We start from the raw sequence: 14,143 nt of genomic DNA, 5'->3' as shown, positions 1-14,143 counted from the left end.
CCTGAGTGGAGCTGTGCAGAGGAGTGATGAGAGCCCAGAGATCTCTTTGACCATCTGCGCAGTCCACTACTCAACTGAGCTTACCACAAATACTTCTTTTTTTTGCAATTAAATAAACACTTGCTGAATAAATAGATGCAGTTTCAGAGACTTGGTTGGCATCATTTATTTGGGCCTTGGCAGTAGAATGTGTTGCCATGATACTACTAAAAAAAAAAAAAAAAAAAGATGTATAATGTTAAAGGGACGGAACACAGTTTTGCTTGCTGAGCCACAAAATGATCTATTTATCTATCTATCTATCTATCTATCTATCTATCTATTGACTGATCGATCTGCCCATCTGTCTCTCACAGCAATGGCAGAAACATAACTCAATCACATTTTGAGCAGATTTAGCAGAGGAAGGTGGCTTTAGCAGAGGAAGGTGGCATTAACATATTCATGGCACTGAATATCATAAACGGTTCACTACATATCAAAGATAATATTTGAACATAAAATGTAAACACAGTTCCTCCAGCAACTGTCTTATAGGCATGTTGCAGATGACACACACACACACACACACACACACACACAAAAATAGTGACAAGAAGAAAAAAAAGGTAATTGCTTTACTCTGCACTTACTCCCATGTGTATGAGCTCCCAAAATGGAATATTGGCCAGATTTAAGTGCTTATAGTTAAGTGCTTTGCTCAAGGGCAGCAGTCACCAACAACCACAGGTGCTCTTTGAATACCAAGGATTCAAATCTGCAACTTTTCAGTTTGAAAATGCAATTTGACTGACTATAGAATGACACATAAAAGGAAAAGCTTTAATGTCCCTCTTTTTCAATGTGTTCATTCATTCACAAGTTTGTGTGCTCATGTGAATGTGCTTATGTCAACAGAGTCATCTATCCTGCAAGGACGGCTGCTAAAACTCCAAACTGGTGCCACCATACTCTCAGGTTCTCACTTAATTCCTACACTTGTCACTAATGAATCCTCCTGCAAATGGGTTGAATCGTTTTGCATCACTCCGGTGACAAATGTATTCCAGAAAAAGCCGTTTCTCTGAGAGAATAATGGATTACATTACAAACTCTCCCATACAGCCTTGACCTTATGCACTTGGGTGCCTATTTTACCTTCTTTTGATAGATTATCTAATTTACTGCATTGTATCAGGCACAGTTCTGGCGCCAGGAGATAGAGTGAACAATTAGCTGGTCTATCCACAGCATCTACTTATTTAACCCATCTTCATGTTTTATCTCCAAACAACATGACATGCATTCTTATTCAGTTCTCTTTAATACAATACAACTAAATGAGTGCATATGTTTGCCAGTACACAACATGAGAAATGTTGTTTATTGGTGCTGCATGTGGTCATTTTAATGAGAAACCACAAAAAATTGGTGAAACAGCTGAATGAAGAACAGGTCAATGAATTTGAAGAGCAGTGCATCAGTACACACACACAGAAAGAGAGACAGACAGAGAAAGAGGGGGTAGGCAGAGAGAGAGAGAGAGAGAGAGAGAGAGAATCTGGGACGTACCAGCATGAAAATCCACACCCACAGCAAACAGTGTGCCTGAAATGGGCATCAATGATTCCGTGTTGTCGCTGGGGTCTAAAGAAATTCCACGGACCCCCTCGTGGACAGAATACATCAGAAATGACCCAATACCTTTAGCAGAAGGAATAAACAAACAATTCATCATAGTTACGTGCGTATAGCACAGAAGTTGTGACAAGGACCAAAGACTTTTATTTGTTGATTTTTGTAGCACATTGAAGTCATAAGTAAGGGCTCTGCTTAAACGGTACAGCCAGGCTACGGTACGAAACGTTTCAGAGACATGTGACAAATTTTAGATATGAAATCTAATTAAATGCTCCTGCTGTGTGCGGTAAGGGTAACCAGACAAGGCTTTGACTATAGGCTGGTAGTTCTGCCTACCTTCACAGGACATGCGGTCGCTGCGCAGGCTGTACCCCACGGTGCATGCACAGCTGCGGGTATTTTCAGAGGTAGGTAGACAGAGTTGTGAACACCCACCGTTGTTTATCTGACAAGCGTTCCTTCCTGAGATATGGATAAAGACGTTCAGAGATAGTGCATGATCAAAGTCAGCCATTATCACGCCGATTTAAGCCTAGTGACTCATATCTTTCTTCATTTTCTCAGAATCCTGGCAACTAGGTCAATACCGATCTCTCCTCGCAGTCCGTCTGCCTACACATTTGTCTTGAATCTCAATAACTTTGCAGTGATATTCAGTGTTGTGTCCATCACATCTACAGGACTGAAAATGGAACAGGATGGTAAGCCTGGAGTGGTGCACGTTTTTTTTTATGCCTATATTTTATTGTTAGGTGATGTCATAACCAGTAACCACATCTGAGAATCTAGGAAGAATCTATAACACTGTGTCTGATGGGTGTTTTCAGGGAGAACTCAGCTCACAGACATGTGACAGTAATGAGACAGGCCCGTATTATGAATAGAGAAGCTAATTGTCATTAGGAGAGTTTGTGGGGTTGATAGATTTACATTTGAATATGCTTAATGGTCATTTTCATTTAAGTGGACAGTTTAGTGAAATCCATCGCAACGCCGTTAATGGATCTGCCATTACGGTGAATTATTTGGCTAATAACTCACGAAATGGAAAACCAATCTCCCAGTAAATCTCTACACTGAAATGCACTTATCCAGATTATAAAGAAGAAAGATGATAGGAGCACAGTAGTCAGTGGTAGAACAGCGTAAACATAACTAGGGAAAAATACATAAATACATTCGCAATCTCAACATTCTCCCTTTGTGGATGAGTTATGACTACTGCTTTGACAGAGGTACAAGCTATAAATTTATTGTGATTATTTTTATTTCATTCATTTTGACTGTATAGCAGCTTTTTTTTTTTTGACACAGTACAGTTCATTCTGAAAAAGTTAATTCACCTTTTTGGCCATCTCTGTCATAAACCTTCATGTGTAAAACTCCGGCAGTCTTATTCCTCAGTATCACTGGGTTACGACCATCCCTCTTGGTAACTGTACCCAACTGACCCAGATCCTCATCTGCCCACCACAGCTTGCCACCTGAAAAACAAATACATCATTTTTTTTTTATTTAATCTACAGCATATATCATATTTCATTTATTCAGTGCTATTCAGATGTTTTATTTATTTTTGAAAAATGTAAATATTTCTAAAACATTTACTTGTAAAATATATAGTTTTTTTCTCTATTCTTGAGGGAATGCACTCTTTCCATGCGGACTGTAACTAGCATAGTGAAAGGAAAAGGGTATTATGCATGTTATCTTCACTGTGAAAGTCAATGAGGCAGATGCATTTGCTGCCTGGCTCTATGCCCCCAGCCCTGAGACAAGGCCTCTGCCTTCACAAAGCCATCAGAGGGCAACCAATCTCATTCTGCTGCTGTTACTGCAGATAGGCAAACTGCACTGCACAGGGAGCCTGTGAATGTGCCACAAAAGAGACACTGAGATTGTTCTTGGCATCTTGCCTGGACTAGAACTATGTGCCGTCAAAATACAGGGTGAGGAGCGATGGTGTTGGTGGGGGGGGGGGGGGGGGGGTGGCGTAGGATGCGCGATTGAGTAGCAATACAAGAGAGATCAAACATAAACCGACACGTGATCGGTCGAAAAAGATTTGACTTTTGTGGTTGGCTCTGAAGAAGAACTACAAAAAAGTGATCAGAGAACCGGTTGATATTTAGAAAGATCACTGGCCCATCAAAGAAAAAAAAAAAGTCTTTAAATGCTCAACGACAACAGAACGCCGCTTTGCGGGCTAAAAAACGATGCACGCGCGCTCCTGCGCCTCTCTGCTACCTTAGAGGGGTGACAGAAGGAGGCAGAACCGACACATGGCATGCAGCCCATTCTTCCACTGATTGACATCAGATCTCCTGTGCTAGTCTTAATCATAGTCTATTTAAGGGAACTAAGGTGGCGTGGGGATATAGTTTCCTACTTCCAGGGTGATCAAAGAGTCAAAGACTGTGAGAAAATCTGGAACAATTCAATTGGGGTTGAGTCAAAAATTCAATTAGGCAGGAAAAGAGATGGGCAGACAGTTATGCTTGATTGCATTTTATGTATCATACAGTTTGCTGAACACAGATGAAACCTAATCTAAGATTTTCAGTGGAGGATATCCATTAATGAAATTTAATACACAACTGAGTTTAATCTGTCTGGAAAATCTGTCTAAAAATTAAATCGATGTTTATGCGGCTACTAAAACTAATTTACATAAATGTCAGCCAAAACATTGCAGTCATACCCATGAGACAACATAAACATTTGAATAAATCAACACAATATAAATTCTGCAGTGATAACTTCGCAGTTAAATGGCCATAGGAGCGTGGTTGTGATCAGAAGGAAAACACTTTTTCTCAAATCAGCCAAGCTGCTTTGAGTGAAAATGACAACCTACAAGCAATCTGTAAAGTGTTTGACCTTGGAAATCACCCACACAGGTCAGCACTGCTGTCTCTGTTAATTTGTTGTCATCTGGAGCAGTAGGTGTCAGTGATTGCTTGGTTGTTGCTCATCATCTTTGATTTTTACTTGCGCCATGTGATTTGATTACAGATGGAAGTGGTCTTTAGGTCTCACATGCACACGCACACACACACGCGCACGCGCACACACACACACACAAACACACACACACACACATGCGCACACACACTTACAAACCTCTAAACAGGAGCCCTCAATTCCCAAGTGGTCAGTCACATTAAGATGTTGACAAGTAAGGGAGGAAATGGAGAAAGAAAGCCAGAGAGAGAGAGAGAGAGAGAGAGAGAGAGAGAGAGAGAGAGAGATTTGAGTATATGTGTGCATGTATATTTGTGTGTGTTTGAGACAGGGAAATTGCTTTCATTTCTTCAATCACCATACTCCTCAATTACCCCAGTGTGGCAATGATGGGTGATGTGACTTTGATAGGAAGCAGTCATTGGATTTTTGTACACAGCACTGCTACATCAATCAAAACATGCAGCATTTCGTATTGATCCTCTTCAAGATGTACTTTTGCAGGCTAAATTCTCTCTCATCATTTCATACACGTTGATAAGACCTGTCCGTCATACACCACTGCCCTGCACTTTAACAGCAAAAATGTTGGGGGGGTCACAAATTGCTTGTCATACTGCAACAATCAGATACCACTTTTCCTTCCACTGCAGATGAAGCAGATTTATGGAGAACATAAACCTGATAACACAATCAGCAGGACAACCTTGGTAAATCCCATCATTAAAATTTTGCTCATTGGCAGGGACATGGTGAAATACAGGTCAAAGATCTCAGATCTCAATCTCATCCAATCTACACAGGTGGTCTGTTGGGGGACAACCCTTGAGTCTTGGTGCAAATAAGTAATCAATGGTGTCACAATGGGTATTTAGAGGTCTAGGAGGGAACTGTTTAATTCAACTTCAATTTGACAGTGACAGTAACTGACATAACACATTATAGCATTAGATAAAACAACAACCTAACTATCCACTATCCAACTATCCTTAACTACATTAACATTTTATAAAAGATTTATGAATTTTCTACGATAAGCATGTCTGTATGATATGATACATCACTGATAATCCTCCATAAAGACAAAACATTGGTTCTAATTATCGGCACTTTATGCACTTAATATTAAGTAATATTCTGACACTGTATATTTTAATGATGACCAAAAAATTTATCATGACATAATTTTGCATTACCAAATATTATACATTTCTGTAAATGAGCATTTCATTGAGGGTTCTATAACGTTTTGGCTATGTCACTGTTATATCTGACATTAACATAATATCATTAGTTTTACTGTATATTAAACTATATCAATAGTACATCATTAGTGATATGTTTATTTTGCATTATTTGCATTATTAAGGCAAAGTTGATTGAAAACGTCACTCTTATTTTCTTGTGAATCATGAGAGTAACAAAATATTTATGAGGATGTAGCTTTCAAATGTTCTTCTCTTGTGTTATATGCAAGACCTTGATCAAGGACCAGATGACTTTCATATGGTGTGAGCTGATTTTCATATTCCTTCAGAACACAGCAGGTAAGCAGCATAACAATGTGACAGATGCATTATGGAAACACGGAGCAAAGTGATCTGAAAGGACATTTTTGCTTTGCTTTGAATGCGTGAAGATAATACCGGCCTTATCAAAAACAGCAACACTAGAACTCTCTTATCCAACATGACATCACAAACCATGGTGTCATTCTGAAATTCTAACTGAATTATTTATTTGTTTATTTTGCAGACGGGTGCTTGTATACCTTTAGCAATATGCAATGGGCATTTTCATCTTTGTAGTCTTTAGAGCCCTGATTGTTTGTTAATGTTTTTATGATTGTGCCCCTCTAAACTGGTGATTGCGCCTGGAGGCAAGGGGGCACCTGCAGAGAATTTGAACCAGAAAATAAGCTTATGTTGCTAATGAGTTTGCCCACCGAACTGGTCCCATCGGGGGGGGTAAAAAAATAAATAAATAAATAAAAAACAACATTGCTGACACACGTAGGCACTGCACACCTCACTGTATCTGCCCACGCATGTCCACACTTCAGCTGTCGTTCAAGCACAACGTTAATAAAAATCCATTTTGAGTTCTGCATACCACTGTAACTACAATCAAGGTAGAATGGCTGACCATAAAATCCTGAGCCTTGAAACAGTTTGAATGAGAGTCAGCTACAGTGAGGGACTCTTCACGTCCTCTATCATTGTAACTGTACGTCAAGCCTCTATTAGAAATGATGAAAGTCTCCCATATGCATAACAATAGCTCCTTAGCGCTGAGTTACAGCTTTGATGACACTCCAAGATGACACCTCCACAATCACCGTGCCTAAGGGTGCAATATGCGACTATCTTTTACATACTTTGTGAAAGGACAACATCGTCCGAAACATTGTGCTTGCCTTTAGAGTTAAACATTCTTGTCTAAAAGTCTACTACAATGTGAAGGACATGCAAAAATGTAGAAGAAACATGAATTTTTCATGGAATCATTAAAACATTGGTGACCTATATTCTCTTAACCTCAGTGTGGATGTCGTCTTTGCCTCCGCGGCAATTACAAAAGAAGATGAGGTCATTTGAAAATAAGTGACACACCACTGCTGCCAGTTTGCCAAACATTATGATGACTTAACCTGGGGGTAGCTATCCTCCATTAAGGGGGAGGAGCAGGACTTTTGCAGCAGGAGTTACGTTGTAACTCACTTATGAACAAACAAAAAAAAAAAGATCTTCAGAAAGCATCAAATATAAGTCTCAGGACTCTAATTACACCAAGGGATGTTAAACGTCTAGCTTTGATTCTACATAGGTGTGCATCAATATGATTATGTCTCTTTCCTCAAAACAACTTCCCTAAGCTGTACAGCTATTTAAATATTCTTATCACATCCGTTTTACAAACTGGTAGTATTACAAAGTGGCAGTATTTTCTGCTGTCTTTGCTTCTCTCAAGCTAATGCCATCGTCCCAATATTCAATCTAATTTACTGAAGCCATGCTTACATAGATATATATCAGAGTAATTCTGTAAGCAAACAGATAAGGTAACTGAGACATCTATATGAAAAAGACAATGTATGAACAGTGCTATTAGCTCACCTTCAGTCTCATATTCAAATTAATATTTAATAAAAGTCTTCTAAGAAAACACCTTGGGTAAAAGCAATGAAATGAATTTCCCTGGCATGACAAAGACTTATTAATTGTGATCGATGGTGCCTAGTGAATGCATCATTTTGTCGTTTTGCTGTAGCCTGCTACTTCTTTGAAGGTAAGCCATTAGTCTTGGTGGCGGCCTCCATTTCGGCGCACATTTAATAATGACTCAAAGTTTGCCAGCCACTATTATAATTAAAAGAGTCTGTCACTGCTTTTTACAGATAGCATTTGTTTATATGGCCATTATTCCTGCTCTGAAATAGAATAAAACTGTAGATACACCAGACTAGACAGATAAATCCACTCTTGCAGCTGGGCAATAACACTGAGTTGAAAGAAAAAAAAAAAAAAAAAAGCCAATGAGCACTTACAGGTGTATGTTTTTACTCAAGGGCATGCAAGGAAGTTTCTGCATTTCAGGGAATTCACTTATTGTGAATATTTACTGAATGTGTGCATTTAGAGGCAACTATTACAAATAATATGGCTCTCAATAAATATACATACAGGCCCACTGATTGGTTACGGCAGATGCAATGCAACAGTAATTGGCTATTTCACTGCTTTTTCACGCAATGTAATGTAAATTTGTGCCTAGTATGAAATACAGCACCTAGATTGAGGGATACATTCAAACAATAGCAGTTACAATCTTCCTCTCTCATCTAATCTTTGATGTTATGTTGACTGATGTTTAAACAAAAAAGTTCCAAAAAAGTGCTCCCAAGATCCCAAGATTGGGGGCAAACGACATTACTGTTTTTTTAATTTGAGTCTTTAACCAAAAGCACTCTGCATGTTGTGTGAATGAAAAACAGATGTTCTGCATCAAAACAACACTCTTTGGAGAAAAGCTAGTCTTCATTACCCTGTACCATCTGGTAAAAAATCAATCATATTAACTTTCCCCCCTTTTTGATATTGAGATGCATTTTTCACTATCCTTTGAGGCCCAAATTTACTTTGTTTTCCCTCAACATGATGAGCTGTGCTGGTCCCATTTGAGTAGGTAAATGAAAACTGATTACATCTCTGTTCACTATGTAATGTCTTTAGCTTCAGTGGCTACATGTCTTTTTTTTCCCCTCGAAGATTGTGAGCCAAACTGTTGTAAGTACTTTTTTGTTGCCAGTCGTTGCTGAATTACTCAACAAACAAAATAAATAAACAAACAAAACATACAAATATATGAATTGGAGAAAAAAAACAAAATAACAAAGATAACCTGGATGCTACAGGAACATAACATATATAGGCAGGACTTTTTGGGGGGATACTTGAGCTAAGCATGGAACACAGAACAAAACCACGAATGGCAAGCTCTGGTTCTGATATTTTGCAAGCTTCTGTAGACACTGATATTCAGAGTTATTCTGCAGGCCTGATGCTCTGTAACTATCCCATGGCACAAACAGCATGTCCAGTTTACACACTAATGAATGCTAATGATGTTTCCAGCAACATTTCTGTTCTGCTGACGTGAAAGTAAGTAAGGGCAATAAAGATGTTCATTCATTCATTCATTCATTCATTCATTTTTCTATTTATGTGCCATCTATCTCATTCTCTGTGTTCTACAAAAACTGTTAGCGAACTCTGGGACGTTTGTTACCATAGCAACTAAGCAGCCTTGAGCCATACAAACAGGAAAGAAAAACATTTCGTTGTGCTTTTTCACAATCAATGCCAACGCCACTTGAGAATACAGAAAATATCATCTTGTAAGACAAATTCAACCAAAGCAGAGATCAGTCCTTCACAAGAGGTTAAGAATTTAACTGAAACAAAAATGTGACCCCTTACACTTTTAAAAACATCTCAGATGTGGACAATTCCCCTCGCGACAAAGATCAGTCATCTTGTGATGCTCGCATGGATCTGCTTAGGAACCCTTTGGGACCACTCCAGCTCTAATCAGAGATGAACAAAAGAATGGCTCCACTTACCCATGACAGCTAGAGCTGTGGCTTTATTTAAGTCCCTCTTCATGGTCTCCAGGACCTCAAATCCACTGCCGTCCAGATTACACCTGTTAATAGTGCCATTAGTAGAGCTGATCCAGTAGAGTTTGCTTGCAGGAAAGTCTATTGAGAGGCCTGATTTGGGAGAAAAAGAGAAGAGGTCATTATTCCCCTTTGTCTCTGTCAATATCTGGATCATAGTTCGTACGTAAAAGTTACTAATTGTTGATGTTTGGTTTAGAGGTTGGCATAACTGTTTGAAATGGTTGTAATGGCACTCCACCAAGTGTTTTGTGAGTTTTGAAATTATCTATAGATTTTCTGCAGTTTAAGATATTCCTTTGACCTTTACATGGCAAATCACCTCTCAAAAAATAAAAAAAAAGGACCCTTCTAAAATGAAGTTAAAAATCAGGGATGCTGTGTATATGACAGCAAGGAATTCACTGTGACACACAGAGGATATTTCAGTTGTGCTTTAAGACAGCACTTATTCACTCAATTCAATTTCTGTTTGATGGATTAGCAATGTGCTAATTGGAGAGTTTTTGACTGATGTGCATCATCTCTTCACTGACTCTAAACAAATGGCAATGTGTTACCCATTTCAATTAGTATAAGACAGAGAGAAAGAAAGAAAGAAAGGAAGAAAGAAAGAAAGAAAGAAAGGAAAAACAGAACAGAACAGAACAGAACAGAACCGAGCAGTTATAGAATGAATCAATAAAGTTTAAGATTATGAAATTTAATGGTGGTCCTCCTGTACAATGATTAAATTGCTTGCTGAATTCACATGTAAGACGAAAGCTCAGTGATAGGCCAGGGCTTTACAAAGCTAAAAGTCAGGTTCAGTCAAAACATTTACAAGCTACATATTCACACCTTGAGGACTTTGGCAAGGTTTACTGCAGAGTACAGGATCAAAGACAGTAAGAAGATGCTGCTGTCAATCTGGGACTATGAGAGCAGACAGGATAGAGGGCTGGCCCACTAGACAGTTCCCTTCACACAGATTTATATTCATCTGTACTAAGATGACATCTATGAATGTATTACTGTCAGTTCATTTAACTCAGCAATTTCATTGAGATTTTTCAGATTAACTAATTTTACAAACCTTGATTTAATATTACAGTTTGAAAAAAAAGGGGGGTGGGGTGTTAATGAGCCTTTTATAAATGCATCAATGATAAAATTCTTCAATTTGGCATTGGAACCTGTTTCAAGGTACCCTGCAAAAAAGTGGAGAGGCACTATCAGAAAAAGGTAACAGATATGAAAATAGCCATACCAACTGGTTCTCTCTGATTCTGATGCAAGACTTTTCTGTTACTTCCATCCATATTGGCCATGTTTATTGTATTCCCATCTGTCCAATAGATTTTTCTAAAAAAAAGAACCACGCAGTTTAAGCCACTGTATAAGGTATGTGTAGTCAGTTTGTTTTTTTTATTGTTATCCGAAGACTTTAGAAAGAAAAGGGGGAAAAAAGCTTTTTAATAGCTTAAACAGAATGCAGTTTTAAGTAACATACAGAATATCTACATAACGAACTGTAAAATATTACGGCCTGCTGCATTATTCTGATTTACAGACATTATATGACAATACAAGCAAATTCCCGAGGCTAACATACCGGGGAAAAAAAAAAACAAACAATTTTTTGTTTGTGATTCTGTTGTGTGACCTAAGCATAAATAAATCAAGATAGCCATAAAAAATGTAGACGTGCTACTTTCGACTGTTCTTACCCTTTGGCCGGATGAACAGTAAGACACTTGGGTTTATCGATTCCATGAATGACTGAGGTTTTGAGGGATCCGTCTAAACGGGCAACGTTGATCTGTGTTTCTTCATTTTCTGAGCTCAGCCAGTACATATTCCTTGAGATCCAGTCTAAAGCTAGCCCATGGCAATTCTGAATATCTGTACGAAACAAAAGTAGATAACGAGGTTAACAATCCATTTTTTACAGTGGGTTAGGAAACCTTTGGTAAGGCTTCAGTAAATGCATTCACAAATTGATTGTATCATGTACTTTGAGGCATACAATTTAACAGTTTTATGTTATTGAAACTGCACTCATATGGTTAGATACTGTGTGTAGGATAGGGACTGGGTGTGTGGGGGGTGGGACAATATTGAAGCAAAACAACGAGCAACATATTTTAGTTCAACAGGATCCAATTTATCCTTCACATTTTAAGACACTAAGAAAATAATAAAAAAGGCCTTTTTCTCACTCCTTTTTTTTTTTTTTTTCCTTTTTAATATTGCAAGCGATGCTATTTATTTTCGAGTACTCTCTTCTTTTGTCATTTGTTTGTCGCTGTCCCTTTGTGAACAAGCCCTAAAAGTAATTGAAAAATAAATTTCTGAATGTCAGCAAAAAAGGAGACCTAAGCACTGTACTTTCTACTTGAAAACCAAAGTCTGACAGCAAGTAACAAAAGAGACAAATAAGTAAGTAAGTAAAAAAAAACAAAAACAAGAACAAACAAGCAAAGAAAAAAATTGACTGTTGCACAAATGCAGAGATTGTAAATGTCTCAACTGCTTTATTAGCTAAAACCTAAATTGACACATAAGAGAGAAAAAAAAAGGGTAGCCTGTTTTATATGTTAATGATCTTGATTTGTCACACCTCCTGAAATAACCGTCTCAAGGCTAGTTCCGTTGATGAACGCCCGTTTTATTGTTTGGGTTTTTATGTCGGCCCAATAGATCCGTTCCTCACGGGCATCGTAATCCACCACTGTGACGTCATCAATGTCTGGGACGGTGAGTGCCGTCATGATATTCATGTAGGGGTTGTCGGTGTCTACACCACGGATTTCAGAGCGTCTCACGTACAAGAGGAACTTCTTCAGTGCTAAACAAGATGAGAATATCAACTCCTTTAAGAAACCAGTATGTTCATTATGTTTCAAAAATGTGACTGGGCTGATATCTCAGACAAGGCAAACCATAATCATGATACCAGTGATCTTAATATGTTAATACAGGACAACTGACAACTGTCATCTGACATTGTCTATATTTCCTTACTGATGTCTAAATTCTACAGATTCTTTTGGGGCAGACTAATTTAAATATATTATACCATTGGAATTCCATACCAAGATTAATAATAGAGATCAAAACAAAGAGAAAAACACAGATTTCAGTCTGAGCCTCGGCATGCAGTGAGTATTGAGAGACTCCACTCACCAACGCAGGAGCGATTATTGGGGGAGAGCTTCATGAGATAGGGACAGGTACAAGAAGCCGACTGATTATAGTTGATGAGGCAGAGATGAGAGCATGGACCTCTTCCTTCATTGTCTTCACATGGGTTTGAAGCTTGAAGAGAAATGTTGACAAGTTTTGGAACCAAGAAGAGAAAACGAGAAAAGCAAAAGTAACCCTCATTTATGCAAATTCAACAAAATCTACCAACAGCTGCGGCAGAGAAATATCAAATGAGAGTTAACACAGCTTGTGCAGCAGTTACACTAAAACTCTGTGATCTGATTGTTTTAATAACCTTCTTGGAGGAGTATAAAAAGCCTATCTGTGTATATACAACAGAAATGACAACCAGAAAAACTTAAATATTACGAGACATCCGTCTTTTAACGAAAACATCTGTTTCTAAGGTCTGGGCGTATAGTTGAATCAACAGCTGTCAAAATAGTGGAGAAGTTCTTACAAGACCTCTTCAGCAAGTCAGCAGCTAAACTGAAATGCTGACTCGTCTATATATGAAAGGCTCTGTATTCACCACCCACACACCCTTTTCCTGCCACCCATACATTGAAAGTCTCTTCTCTGATGGCATCTAAATTGGGAACTTCATCTCCTCTGATATATGAATTAATTTTTAGATTTTGCCTCTTTTAACTTCAGTTTGTCTGAATTGTGATTTGCGATTTGTGTTTGTTTCAGCAAACTAGCATTCACTGATATTTTCACTGTTTATGAAATGAAATCCACTAAGTGTATAAATGTGCAACTATTTGGGGCCGAAAATAGCTTTGCATCCTTTCGTGAAGACTGATATTAAAGTTGATGATTTATTCAAATCCCTGTGTAAGCAAATGGGAACAATGTAAACCAGATTATACACCACATATGACCACGTAAAAAAGCCCTATGCTTACAAGAATTTCTTCTTTTTTTTTTTTTTTTACCTATTTGACATTACAAACATTCTTCTGACAACTGTCAGCACAATGACCAGTCTTAATATATTAAGAGAGTCAATGTTGTTTTAAACCATGACAGAAAATGAGTGCTTTGTAATCAAAAATCCAGATAGCAAAATGTCCAGGCCTTCGATCAGCAACAGTCTGGGCTAACCAACAAACCAGCGTAGTTGTTAAAAGGAGTCCATAAGTTAAAAATACCGAACTTCCTCTTTAAGAGAGGTTTATGTCTCCG

The 14,143-nt window shown here is 38.2% G+C and overlaps 1 protein-coding gene across 1 annotated transcript in view; it reads right to left on the bottom strand.

The window, feature by feature from the left end:
* Positions 1-14,143, bottom strand: part of lrp1bb (low density lipoprotein receptor-related protein 1Bb) — a 205,316-nt gene that overhangs the window by 62,027 nt on the left and 129,146 nt on the right. Inside the window, exons 27-34 of the mRNA XM_030785828.1 lie at positions 12,932-13,063; positions 12,366-12,593; positions 11,473-11,647; positions 11,013-11,107; positions 9,707-9,856; positions 2,964-3,104; positions 1,957-2,082; positions 1,552-1,683 (exon numbers count right to left, since the gene is read on the bottom strand). Of these exons, the coding sequence (XP_030641688.1) occupies positions 1,552-1,683; positions 1,957-2,082; positions 2,964-3,104; positions 9,707-9,856; positions 11,013-11,107; positions 11,473-11,647; positions 12,366-12,593; positions 12,932-13,063 (1,179 nt within the window). The remainder of the gene's footprint in view (positions 1-1,551; positions 1,684-1,956; positions 2,083-2,963; positions 3,105-9,706; positions 9,857-11,012; positions 11,108-11,472; positions 11,648-12,365; positions 12,594-12,931; positions 13,064-14,143) is intronic.

The sequence above is a fragment of the Chanos chanos genome, chromosome 10 (assembly GCF_902362185.1).
Source record: "Chanos chanos chromosome 10, fChaCha1.1, whole genome shotgun sequence".
Taxonomy (NCBI): Eukaryota; Metazoa; Chordata; class Actinopteri; order Gonorynchiformes; family Chanidae; genus Chanos; species Chanos chanos.
The sequence above is the reverse complement of the archived record's forward strand: the minus strand, read 5'-3'. Positions and strand labels throughout refer to the sequence as shown.